The following is a 13,577-nucleotide window of genomic DNA, read 5'->3' as shown; positions in this document are numbered from 1 at the left end:
ACAAATGTCACATGCAAAGCTTTGATTTGATAGTGCATTCAGGAAGTCCTACTGAAATTATACAGAATTTTGTTGACTCCACATCAAGAGTACAACAGCTCAGATTTCCTTCCACAAATCTCTCTGCTTCTTTTCCCCTTTACGTTTTCCATTTACACTTCCCTCTGCATTTGACTCTTTGAGTACCTGCCCCCATATCTTGCAACATGGTTTAGGGTAAGTAAGTATGTTTATTGGCCAAGTATTCACATACAAGGAATTTGCCTTAGTGCTCCGCCCACAAGTAACATGACATACAGTGACAGTTACAAATTACTCAGAAAACACTAAACATTAATAATAATAAAACATTAATGATAAAACACCATTGATCCAGCATGTGAACCAACAAAATACCAGATCAAAGGGAGGCTACAGATTTTTGGCTGTTGAGTAGAGCAACTACTCGTGGATAAAAACTGTTTTTATGTCTGGCTGTGGCAGCTTCGACAGTCTGGAGTCATCTTCCAGAGGAAAGTGATTCGAAGAGTTTGTGGCCAGGGTGAGAGGGGTCAGAGGTGTTCTTGCCCGCTCGCTTCCTGGCCCTTGCAGTGTACAGTTCATCAAAAATCTCCATTGTCAATACGTTTGGACACTGAAGATTTTTTTTTAAACTACACTGAAGGAAATATATAAATGTAAGTCACAGAGGGCCGTGGATTTCTTTAAAAAATCCTAGCTGCAAGAGAACCAAGCACTACCTCCCCGCGTTTCCCTAGATCCGCTCCTCACTCACATGCCCCAATATACCTGTAGGTAGGCAGGAGCCCTGCCCTGCGGCTTGTTTACATCCACAGCCACGAGCTGCCAGCCACCAGCGGCGTCTTCATGGAACATCTGCAGCGACAAGAAAATACCGATCACCACAGAGCCACTGAAAATCCCTGCAGGGCATAGATTCAACAACCGTTAACATTATCTATGTGCAGGACTATTAAGAGCATGGAAGATGCAATCATCTTCTGGAGTGGTCCCAGGGATGAGGGGCACCAGTTCTATGGGGACATTGGAGAATTTGGCATGGTGCTCTCAGAACAAAGAAGGTTAAGGGGAGATTTAATGGAGGTGCACAAAATCAAGGATTCTTGGAGGGAATACCCTAGAGGGATTGTCAGCAGTTAAACCAAGGCTCCATGAGTGGAAAACATCTCATGGTACTACTCTGGAGAGCTCCAAGATGATGAGATGTGAGATGATGTTCATCAGTGGGGTCACGGCCAGGCGATGGGTATGGAGACATGTCCAAGAACATCTGGCCTCAGTATGGGATTATAAGTTACATTAGCAAATTTGCAGGTGACACAAAGCTGGGTGGCAGTGTGAACTGTGAGGAGGATGCTGTGAGAATGCAGGGTGACTTGGACAGGTTGGGTGGGTGGGCAGATGCAGTTTAATGTGGATAAATTTGAGGTTATCCACTTTGGTAGCAAAAACAGGAAGGCAGATTATTATCTAAATGGTGTCAAGTTAGGAAAAGGGGAAGTACAACGGGATCTGGGGGTCCTTGTTCATCAGTCAATGAAAGTAAGCATGCGGGTACAGCAGGCAGTGAAGAAACGAATGGCATGTTGGCCTTCATAACAAGAGGAGTTGAATATAGGATCAAAGAGGTCCTTCTGCAGTTGTACAGGACCCTAGTGAGACCACACCTGGTGTATTGTGTCCAGTTTTGGTCTCTAAATTTGAGGAAGGACATTATTGCTATTGAGGGAGTGCAGCGTAGGTTCACAAGGTTAATTCCCGGGATGGCGGGACTGTCATATGCTGAGAGAATGGAACGACTGGGCTTGCATACTCTGGGATTTAGAAGGATGAGAGGGTCTCTTATTGAAACTTATAAGATAATTAAGGGTTTGGACAGGCTAGAGGCAGGAAACATGTTCCCGATGTTGGGGGAGTCCAGAACCAGGGGCCACAGTTTAAGAATAAGGGGTAAGCCATTTAGAATGGAGGTAAGGAAACACTTTTTCACACTGAGTTGTGAGTCTATGGAATTCTCTGCCTCAGAGGGCGGTGGAGGCCGGTTCTCTGGATACTTTCAAGAAAGAGCTAGATTGGGCTCTTAAAAATAGTGGGGTGAGGAGATACGGGGAGAAGGCAGGAACGGGGTACTGATGGTGGATGATCAGCCATGATCACATTGAATGGCGGTACTGGCTCGAAGGGCCGAATGGCCTAAACCTGCACCTATTGTCTATGATAAAGAAGAACCAGAGTCTCCCTCCCCCCTTCCCTCCTACCCAGGCCGCACTAATGGGAATGGAGGTGTAAAGGGTCTAGATGAGGCGATGGGGGGCAAGGAATTGGAAGTAATTGAAGTGATGAAGAGTGTGCGAGTTGTCCCAGATATATGTGGGAAGGGACTGGATGAGGAGGTGGGGGGTGGTTCGAGATAATCAAGGGATTTGGAGATGTGTTCAGCAGGGCAGGAGCAACAAGGGCAGGATGGAAGAGGTGCTAGGAGAAGGGTTGAGTATCAGCAGTGTACATGTTTGAAGCTGGTGCTGTTTTTCAGAAGGTGCTACCAAGCGGTGGGAGTTGATGACTGGAAGGACCAAAACACTCCAGAGGCAATGCCAGTAATGGCGAGAGGAATTGGTGAAACTGTAACCACAATCCAATGGAAAAAAATAACTTGGTGATCCACTTTACAAGGTAACGTTGGGTGATGGTTGATTGTTAGTTGGTCTACCACAGTGCTGGTCAATAAACATCCAAGTCATTCACACTTACTACAAACAGCTAGTGTTCCAGGACTGGTCCTTGTGGGACACCACTTGCTTCAGGTGACCAGTTGGTAAAATAACACTATCATTACCCTCTGCATCCTATTGCCGAGACAATTTTGGATCCAATGCAGGCAATGTCTAAGTTTACCCACCGGGGTGTTGCTCTCTCCCAGGCTTAAAACAGCTAGTTATTGACCACTGTGATAGACCAACTAACAATCATCCATCACCCAAAGTTATCTTGTGAAGTACATCACTTAATTCTTATCTTTTCCTTTGGCTCTCGATTACGTATCTTCTGCACTCTGAGCCGAGGCAGGGTCCCAATCTGAAATATCGACCACCCTTTCCCACCACAAACACCACCTGGTCTGCCACGTTCCTCCAGCAGTTTTTTTGCTCCAGATTCCAGCTTCTGCAGTCTCTTGCACGTTCATTTCAAAGTACCTGTACCTAATTCTTCCCTTCTACCACCTGATTATACCCCGTCACTCTAACCCCACGAAACTACGACAATGACAACCTCATCCAGTTTTAGATGTTATAGTTTCACCAATTTTAATCACCTTGCCATTGGCAGCCAAGCCTTCAACAGATGTTTTGGATAATGACCGTCAGAACCATTCCAACATCTGTAGTCTCCTGTGCCTCCATAAAAACCCCTCACATACTTTTTGTTCAATTTTTGTATGGTATGTACAAATTAGCAGCATGTAAAGGCCATTCAGTTGCTCAAGCCTGCCCCACTCTTCAGTAAGATCATAGCTCATCCTAGACCAGGTAACCTTCTGTTGGTAATCTCCGAAGATAGATACAAAAAGCTGGAATAACTCAGTGGGACAGGCAGCATCTCTGGTGAGAAAGAATGGGTGACGTTTCGGGTCGAGACTTCTTTCAGACCCATACCCATGGGCATTTTGCACTGTTTATGGAATATATATATTTCCTGAATGATCTAGGGATTGATTTGGCCCTTCAAGTCTATGCTAGTTTATAGAGAATTCCCATTTGCCACCGATTTTCTCTGTAATCTACACAAAGACGAGTCGTTCCTTGGTTCTCCGAGGACATCATTACCTGCGTTGTGGTGGTAGATGTGGTACTGCTCCGTGGACCCCACATCTGCTGAAACTGGACTCTTATTTCTGCAAATGTCTCAATGATTACAGCAATGAACACATTCTGGAAAAAAGGAAAGGAAACCTGTGAATAGCCAAAGGCAATCCTTCACGAGAGCAGCCTTGGGAAAACACACCAGGCCAAAGACTGCTGAATGACATTACTTATTCTCTGACTGCTTCTTGCCCCAGATGTTGCCCAAATATATATGGGGTTATGAGCTTAAAATTCAAGCCTAGTTATTTAGGGATGATACTGGATTTTTTACAAGAAAGAGAGTGTCATAGGAGAGAACAGGTCTCCTTAAAGGTCAGCTTATGGGCCCGTCCTACTTAGGCAACTTTTTGGGCGATTGCAGGAGACTATACAGTCGTCGAATGGTCGCCACAGATTCGCGGGTGGTTGCCGGGGAGTTGCCTTCATGGTCGTGAGGAGTTCCTGCATAATGGGAACTAGTCGTGGTCTCATTATGGTCGCCGTGAATATTTCAACATGTTGAAAAATTAGCGTTGACTAGAATGAAGCCGCCATGGAGAGTAGCGAGAATTCTCGTGCTGTAGGTGGGTCGCCAGGAGGTCCTAGTGGGTTGCCAGGAGGTCGAAGATTCTTGTAGGTTGTAGCCGGTGCTGACCGGTGAATTTAATTGGCTCATTGGGAAAAAAAACCCCGTAAGCAGTAGTTTTCAGAATCAAGGATAACCGACTAATGTTAATGTCCGCCGAGCTTCACAGCCGTGTATCTCTGGCCTTTTAAAAGTTGCCTGGCTTCTTAAAAGTTATCTCCACCCTTTCTTCCTCCTCTTCCCCTCCCTCAAAGGACTTACCGTACACTAGCCGTCTTAATTGCAGCGCTAACCTTCCTGTTCATCGTGGTGTGTGTCTGTATAACCGTGGCTTTTTCAGACAGCGCTCCACCCGCTCTCCCTGTCCCCGCCTGCATAATGGGCTGGTGGAGAAAGGTGTGTGTGTGTGTGTGTGTGTGTGCGTGTGTGTGACTCTGACAGTCGCCGTTCCAGTTTCCGGTTTATCAGGCGACTGCTGGCAACTTGACAGTCGCCTGAAAAATCGCCTAAGTGGGACAGGTCCATTAGCGGTATATGTGTGGAGCTATAGGAGGTGAGAGAGATTTTTAATGGATATTTCTCATCAGTTTTTACTGTGGAGAATATTAAGGTTAAGGAAATTAGCTATTCTGTCTTGGACCATATATAAATGTCCACAGTTGAGGTATAGGTGGTTTTAAAACACATTATAAAGGATAAATCTCCAGGCTCTGACCGAGTGCATCCTCGGTCCATTTTGGAAGCTAGGGAAGAAATTGTCGAAGCCCTTCAGAGATATTGGCATCATTTTTAGGCACAGGTAAAGTTCTGAAGACTGGTGGTGGCCAATGTTGTACCATTATTTATCAAAGGCATGCCAGGAAACTGCATGCAAATGAGTCTGATATCAGTGGAGTTACTGGAGAGGATTCTGAGGGACAGGACCTACCAGCATTTGGACAGACAAGAATTGATCAAGGGTAGACAACATGGGAAATTGTGCCTCCCAAATGTTTAGAGTTTTTTTTGAAGAGGAGACTAAGAAGATTGATGAAGGCAGTGCAGTGGATATTGTCTATATGGACTTCAGCAGGACTTCGACAGGGTTCCACACACATGTAGTAGGTGAGAACATTGTACAGCACAGTAATGGGCCATTTAATGATTGTGCTGAACATGATGCCTAGTTCAACTGATCTCATCTCTCTGTACATGACCATATCCCTTCATTTCCTGCACTTCCATATGCCTATTTAAAAGCCTGTTAAATGGCACAATCGTATCTGTCTCCACAAACCACCCCTGTCAATGCATTCCAGAAACCTATCGGTGTAAATAGACTTGCCTCGCACATCTCCATTAAACATGCCCCCTCTCACCATGCCCTCTAGCGTTGGACATTTCTACCCTGGGAAAAGTCTTCTGTCTACCCTATCGATGTCTCTCATAATTACGTACAGTATGCAATTATCAAGACTCCTCTCAACCTCTGATGTTTCAGAGACAACAATCCGTCTATCCAAACTCTGCCTGTAAAGGGCCTGTCCCACGAGCATGCGACCTGCATGCGGCAAGCGCGACCAAACCGGAAGTGGGGGCCGCGCGGAGGTCGAGTGAGTGACGTGAAGTTCGAGCGAAGTCTGCGGGAAGTTCGCGCGTGACGTACGGCGTCAAGACGCTGCGCACGCCTGTCGAGGCGGTGCGTACGGTGTCGAGGCAGCTGCAGGCCGGCAGGCTGTTGCCCCGCGGAATTTTTGAACATGATCAGTTTTTCCTAGCCCCACGCGATGTCGGGACCAGCTCCGCACAACTACATACGGCTCCGGCGATCGAAGTTGGACCGGCCCCGCGAGGCCGTATGGCTCAAGCGACCACGTTAGGTCGCGCTTGCCGCATGGAGTCGCATGCTCGTGAGACAGGCCCTTAACTGAAACACTCTAATCAAGACAGCACTCTGAAAACACTCCTCTGCATCCTCTCCAAAGCTGACCACATCTTTCCTGTAATGGGACAACCAGATCTGCATGCAATATTCCAATTGTGGACAAACCAAAGTCCTATTAAGCTGCATCATGATTTCCTGAATCTTACATTCAATGCCCCTGTGGATAAGATGTGTCACAGGGCTATTTCTGTGCTCTATCAGTGTTGGAGCTTCTACCCTCAAAAGCTGGGGACGAAGGGTCAACTAAGCAATTAGGAAATAAAATAACTAGTAGATATTTATGCTCAGAGTCCCTCCAGTTTTCTGCAATAACAAAGCACGCTCAGATGTCCACGTAATTATCAAGGCTGCTGCCTGATTATAAAGATTAATTGTGAGGCAATCTATCAGAGTTTTAATTTCACTTCTGAATAACAAACAGGAAGTCAATATTTCTGAATAAGAGAGTGGAATATTCTTTTATTTTGTAAGTATTAATGACATGAGTTAAGATTCTAATTGCATTCAGTTCCTGTGTTGGCCTGTCTTTCTGTGACTTCTTCGTCCTACAACCTTCATATCTCCGCTTCCCACCAACATGCACCCTGGTCATCACATTGGCCACCCATCACATCCCCCCCCCCCCCCCCTCACTCCACCCCCCGCCTTGACAATGAATTGCCATGGAGATCCTTCCTCACTGAACCATGGTCACATTACAGTGGGCATGGAAATGAGAAACAGTGGGTTACTCACTGAGAGCACCCCCCCCCCCCCCCCCCCCCCCCTGGAGATCACAGCCCCCAACCAAAAACACAACCCTCTTGTGTACGAGCATTGAGCTGGAAGTACCTTAACCAGCCAGGCAAGAAAGAAGATCAAGGTGATGAAATAGAAGTAGGATCGCCAGCGAGGAAAGCTGTCAATGGCCCGGTACATGAAGAAAACCCAGCCTTCCTGTGAGGCAGCCTCGTAAACCGTGAAGATACTGGTGCCTGATGACAAGAGACAAAAATCACTGTCAGACTTCCAAAGACACAGAAATAAATTCAAGGAATAAGTTCAAACATTCATCGCTCTGAGTGCAATGTATACTCCATTATGGAAAATCTCACAGGTTGCGTGACTGGATGGATTTGCTGAAAGTCTTTAAAATTAACAATTTGGATGAAAGTATTGGTGGTACGATCAGTAAGTTTGCAGACGTCACACAAATTGGTGGTATAGTGGACAATGAAGAAGGTTGTCTAAGGTTACAACAGGTTATAGATACATTGGGAAAGTAGGCAAAGAAACGGTAGATGGAATTTAACTTGGACAATTGGAAAATTATGCAATTTGGAAGTTAAATCAGGCCAGCACACACAAAAAATGGCAAGGTCCTTGAGAGGTTTGTTGAACAGAGAGACCTTGGGGTAAAAGTATACAGTTCACCCAACGTGTCAACACAAGTAGTCAGTGTAGCGAAGAAGCATATGGCGCGTTTGCCTTCATCAGACAAGGCATTGAATACAAGAGATGGGACGTCATGTGACAATTGTACAAAATTCTGGCTCTGCCGCTCTTGGAGTATCGTATGCAGTTCTGGTGCAGAGAAGATTCATGATATGGTCTGCATTGGAGGGCTGGAGTTACAAGGAATGATTGCATAGTCTGGGACATTTCCTTGGAGAAAGGGAAGCCATGAGGTGGCATGATAGAGGTATATAAAATCATGTGTCATAGATTGGGAAGATACCCAGAGTCTGTTCCCCATGGTAGGGTGTCAAAAAAAGAGGGCTTCTTCTGCACTATGCAACTAACTCTACAGCTGCTTGCCATGTGGGAGAAACCAAAAAGCACAGGGGGAAATCCCTTCGCAGTCACAAGGAGATCGTGCAAACTCCACACAGACATAAAGTGTCACGATTAAACTGGAGCTGAGGTGGAAGCTCTACTGCCACTGCTATGCCACTCGGCGAGCTTCAGGTTTACAAAAGACCATAGAAATATGGCATAAAACCAGGGAGGGATTTTGAAAACATTTTTTTTTTTTTTTATTGATGGAACAAAAAAAAACTTATGCAAAGCAGGAGGAGGCCATTCAGTCCATCAGGTCTCCGGCTATTCTTACTCTCCTACTCTTTCCCCCTCTATAATTCTACTAAAATGTCTGTGTGTCACATTGTTGGTGAAAGCTCTCATTGAATCATCTTCCGTTGGTTTTTTAGGCAGCGTGTTCTCAAGCACAACTAACTTCATCTATAGACATTAATTAATTGGTACTTAGGTTTATTTTCCCTCCTCTAGCTTGCTAGGTTAACGGTTTTGAATATTTTTGGATACTCTCCACCTGTCACATTAAGCCAACGGGTGTCAACAGCTCTGTGTCGAGCTCTGCTTCTGAGGCAGCGTGGTAGAATTTCAGAAGCAGGATGAAGCCCGTAATCATTCAGAAAGTATTCAGACCCCTTCACTTTTTCCACATTTTGTTACATTACAGCCTTATTTTAAAATTGATTAAATTATTTTTTTTTTGATCGTCAATCTACACACAATACCCCAGAATGAAGAAGTAAAAACAGGTGTTTAGAAATTTTTGCAAAGTAATTAAAAATAAATAACTGAAATACCATATTTACATAAATATTCAGACCCTTTGCTAGGACACTCAAAATTGAGCTTAGCTTCATCCTGTTTCCATTGATTATCCTTGAGATGTTTCTGCAACTTGATTGGAGTCCACCAGTGGTAAATTAAATTGATGACATGGACATAATTTGGAAAGGCACACACCTGTCTATATAAGGTTCCACAGTTGACAGTGCATGTCAGAGCAAAACCCAAGCCATGAAGACGAAGGAATTGTCCGTAGACCTCCGAGACAGGATTGGGTCGAGACACAGATCTGGGGAAGGATATAAAAAGATTTCTGCAGCATTGCAGATCCCGAAGAGCACAGTGGCCTCCGTCATTCTTAAATGGAAGAACTTTGGAACCACCAGGACTATGAAGAGTCTATGAAGAGCTGGCTGCCCGGCCAAACTGAGCATTCGGGGGAGAAAGGCCTTCGTCAGGGAGGTGACCAAGAACCCGATGGTTACTCTGACAGAGCTCCAGATTTCCTCTGTGGAGATTGGAGAACCTTCCAGAAGGACAAATATATCTGCAGCACTCCACCAATCAGGCCTTTATGGTAGAGTGGCCAGACGGAAACCACTCATCAGTTAAAGGCACATGACAGCCGCTTGGAGTTTGCCAAAAGGCATGAGAAACAAGATTCGCTGGTCTGATGAAACCAAGATTGAACTCTTTGGCCTGAATGCCAGGCATCACATCTGGAGTAAACCAGGCACTGCTCATCACCTGGCTAATACCATACCAACAGTGAAGCATGGTGGTGGCAGCATCATGCTGTGGGGATATTTTTCAGCGGCAGGAACTGGGAGACTAGTCAGGATCAAGGGAAAGATAAACGGAGCAAAGTACAGAGAGAAACTCAGCGGGTGCAGCAGCATCTATGGAGCGAAGGAAATAGGCAACGTTTCGGGCCGAAACCCTTCTTCCGTCTGAAGAAGGGTTTCGGCCCGAAACGTTGCATATTTCCTTCGCTCCATAGATGCTGCTGCACCCGCTGAATTTCTCCAGCTTTTTTGTGTAACTTCGATTCTCCAGCATCTGCAGTTCCTTCTTAAACAAAGTACAGAGAGATCCTTGATGAAAACCTGCTCCAGAGCATTCTGGATATCAGGCTGGGGCGGAGGTTCACCTTCCAACAGGACAACGACCCTAAGCACACAGCCAAGGCAACAGAGGAGTGGCTTCATGACAAGTCTATGAATGTCCTTGAGTGACCCAGCCAGAGCCCGGACGAACCCGATCTAACGCTCCCCATCCAACCTGACAGAGCTTGAGAGGACATGCAGAGAAGAATGGGAAAAATGTAGTCTCTTCAGATGCCTGGACCCTAAAGGGCCTGTCCCACTTGGGCCGTCACTTACGCGACAGGCCAGTAGTGACGGTCGCGCGACGGTCCCGTGCGTCATCATGCGCCCGTACGGCCATCTGGAGCGCGTGACGTCATTTGATGATAGACACAAAATGCAGGAGTAACTCAGCATGGTCGGCAGCAACTCTGTTGAGAAGGAATGGGTGATGTTTCAGGTCGAGATCCTTCTTCAGTCTGAAAGAAGGGTCTTGACCCGAAACATCACCCATTCCTTCTCTCCAGAGATGCTGCCGGTCCCGCTGAGTTACTCCAGCTTTTTGTGTCCATCTTCAATCTTCTTGGCCCCGCTCTGGGATTAGGAGTGGGGGCGGATCTGGATCCGCAAAGGTCATGAGCCCCAGGCCGAGTTCGCCGATCGTTTGCCGGCTTCTGCTGCTGTTGGAGGTGAGACGTTGCGTCGCGCCAGGGTCTTGGGCCTGTCCCACTTTGGCCGTCAGTTACGCGACAGACCGGTGGACAAAGTCCACACTCCTCCACACCACTCTGCGCCTGTCCCCGTGCTATCCACATGCTACCCACGCGCTACCCACATGCTAGCAGGTCTCGTAAATGGCGCGCAAAAGACAGCCAAGTGGGACAGGCCCTTAACTCCACTAATTACCACGTTCTGCCCTCCACCCACACACCGACCCACTTACAGCTGCTCTTGTATGAATTAGGCTTTGCTCTTTAACAATGAAGAACTTGCCTGTTTGGCTGCATTGAATTTGCGCTTCAATGCGAGTTGTTTACCAGATGACAGCAGACAACTGAAATCTTAAGAATATCATAAACTATAAATATCGGCTTCCCCATATAGAAATTTAATTGTGCAGTTAGATTAAATTTAATCATGGCAACACAATGATCTTTTATAAACCATTGTTGCCAAGTTATGGGTGACATTCTCGGGGAACTGGCTGTTGCCAGTAGGACACCTTGATGCAACATTGGGTTCAGAACTTACTCAGCTCAGTTTCTCTTCACAGGAGGTAGACACAAAATGCTGGAGTAACTCAGCGGAAGAGGCCGCATCTCTGGAGAAGCAATAGGTAACGTTTCGGGTCGAGACCTTTCTTCAGTCTGAAGAAGGGTCTCGACCCGAAACGTCCCCATTCCTTCTCTCTAGAGATGCTGCCTGTCCCGCTGAGATACTCCCGCAATTTGTGTCTATCTTTGGTTTAAACCAGCATCTGCAGTTCCTTCCTACATATTTCTCTTCAACAGGACTGCCTCTGGGTTTTCCATTACTTTGTCTTATCCCCCTCCCCTCCCCTCCCCCCAAGCACCAATGCTGATCAATAAGATCCAACCATAGCCAACACAATGAAAATAACTACCAACTCACCCATGGCATGCTGCTTTGTTCATGCCTGAACCTTTCAGAACTTCTTTCAATGTTATACCCTTCCATACACTCCCATACTTGGCTGAATTCAGATCCCAAACCTTCAATTGCCACACAAACCTTAAATTCCTGTCTCACTCTGACCATCTTTGATCTCCTCCATGGAGGTTAACAGCTTCACTTCTGACCTGGCACATTAACTTAACGTTGAGCGAGGGAGCTTTCACTTCCTCCAGACCTCCTCCCAAATCAATCTTTGCTTATTCTATGATCAGCCCTACACCGCCTCTTCTACATGTGGCACTTGCCTTCATTGGTCAGGGCACTGCGTACAAGGGGGTATGAAGCACAAAATACAAAGTTCAAGTAGCAAGTACAAAGTTCTAGCTTTCTAGCTTTCTTCCCTCCCCCCCCCCCCCCCCCCCCCCCCCCCCCCCCCCCATCTACTGCAACTATCAACCCTGGTAGTGCTCAGGCACTCACCACCCTCTGCAAAAAAAAGGTTGTCCCACACGTCTCCTTTAAACTTTACACGTCCCACCTTAAAATTACCCCATCTAATATTTGATGTTTCCACCCTTGGAAAAAAACATTCAATCTGCAGTATGTATGCCTCTCTTAATTTTATATTATTCTATCAGGTCTGTCGGCAACCTCCGCCGATCCAGAGAAAACATTGTAAGTCTGCCCAATCTCTCCCTGTGGCCAACACCTCCTAATCCAGGCAACATTCTGGTAAACCTCATCTGCACCCATTCCAAAGCCACATTTTTCTTGTAATGGGGCCACAAGAACTGCACACAATGCTCCAAATGTGGCCTAACCCAAGTCCTATAAAGCAGTATTATAACATCCTGATTCTTATACTCAATACCCCGACCTACAAATGCAAGCATACCATATGCCTTCTTTACCACTAACTACTTGAGTTACTACTTTCAGGGAGCAATGGACTAGGACCACAAGATCCCTGCCTGCATTAATGGTGTTGATCATGCCATTCATTAATGGTATATTTTCCCCTTACATTTGACATCCAGAAGTGCAACACCTCACACTCGGATTAAACTCCATCTGTCATTCTTACACCCATTTCTGTAGCTGATCTATATCCTGCTGCACACCTTGACAGCCTTTCTCACAGTCCATGACCCCAGCAATCTTGCTGTCTTCTCCAAACTTACTAACTAATCCATGTACATTTAGGTCCAAGTCATTTGGATATCACAAATACCAGAGGTCCCAGCACAGATCCCTGCAGAACTCCACCGCTCATAGACATCCAGCCTGAACATTTTGCCTTCCACCACACCCGTGTCTTCTAGCAATAAACTGGTTCTGCATCGAAACAACCAAGTCACTGTTAAGCCCATGTATTTCAATCTTCTGAGTCAGCCTACCATGGTGGACTTTATCAAATGCTTACTAAAATCTACGTAGACAACATCTGCCACTCTACCTTGATCGAATACCTTTATCACCTCCTCAAAAAATGTGATCAAGTTAGTAAAGCACACCCTGCCACGTACAAAGCCATGCTGACTGTCCCTAATTCACCAATTTTCCAAATGGGATGAAATCCTAGAATCCCGGCATCCTCTCTGATAGCTTCCCTATCACTGACGTGAGGGCTCACCGGCCTATAATTCCCTGGATTCCCACTACTTCTCGAATTGAGGAACATCATTAGCTACACCCCAGTTCTCTGGGATATCGCCTAGGGCTAGCGAAGATGCAAAGATCTTCATCAAGGCTCTTGCACTCTTTCTCAACAACCTGGTATAGATCCCATCAGGTCCTGGAGATGTATTCACCTTAATGCTCTTCAAGAGCCCCACCATCTCCTCCTTCTTAATGTCAAACAGTCCTTGCATATTAGTGTGGGAAGAAATGGCAGATGCCAGTTTATA

The 13,577-nt window shown here is 46.1% G+C and overlaps 1 protein-coding gene across 1 annotated transcript in view; it reads right to left on the bottom strand.

The window, feature by feature from the left end:
• The window catches only part of nalcn (sodium leak channel, non-selective), a 201,010-nt gene that overhangs the window by 158,496 nt on the left and 28,937 nt on the right, over window positions 1-13,577 (bottom strand). The window contains 3 exon segments of the mRNA XM_055636651.1: window positions 790-876; window positions 3,846-3,950; window positions 7,205-7,347. Coding sequence (XP_055492626.1) covers window positions 790-876; window positions 3,846-3,950; window positions 7,205-7,347 — 335 coding nt within the window.

This window comes from Leucoraja erinacea, chromosome 6, assembly GCF_028641065.1.
Source record: "Leucoraja erinacea ecotype New England chromosome 6, Leri_hhj_1, whole genome shotgun sequence".
In the NCBI taxonomy this organism is placed as follows: Eukaryota; Metazoa; Chordata; class Chondrichthyes; order Rajiformes; family Rajidae; genus Leucoraja; species Leucoraja erinaceus.
This window is presented reverse-complemented; position numbering and strand designations above follow the sequence as displayed.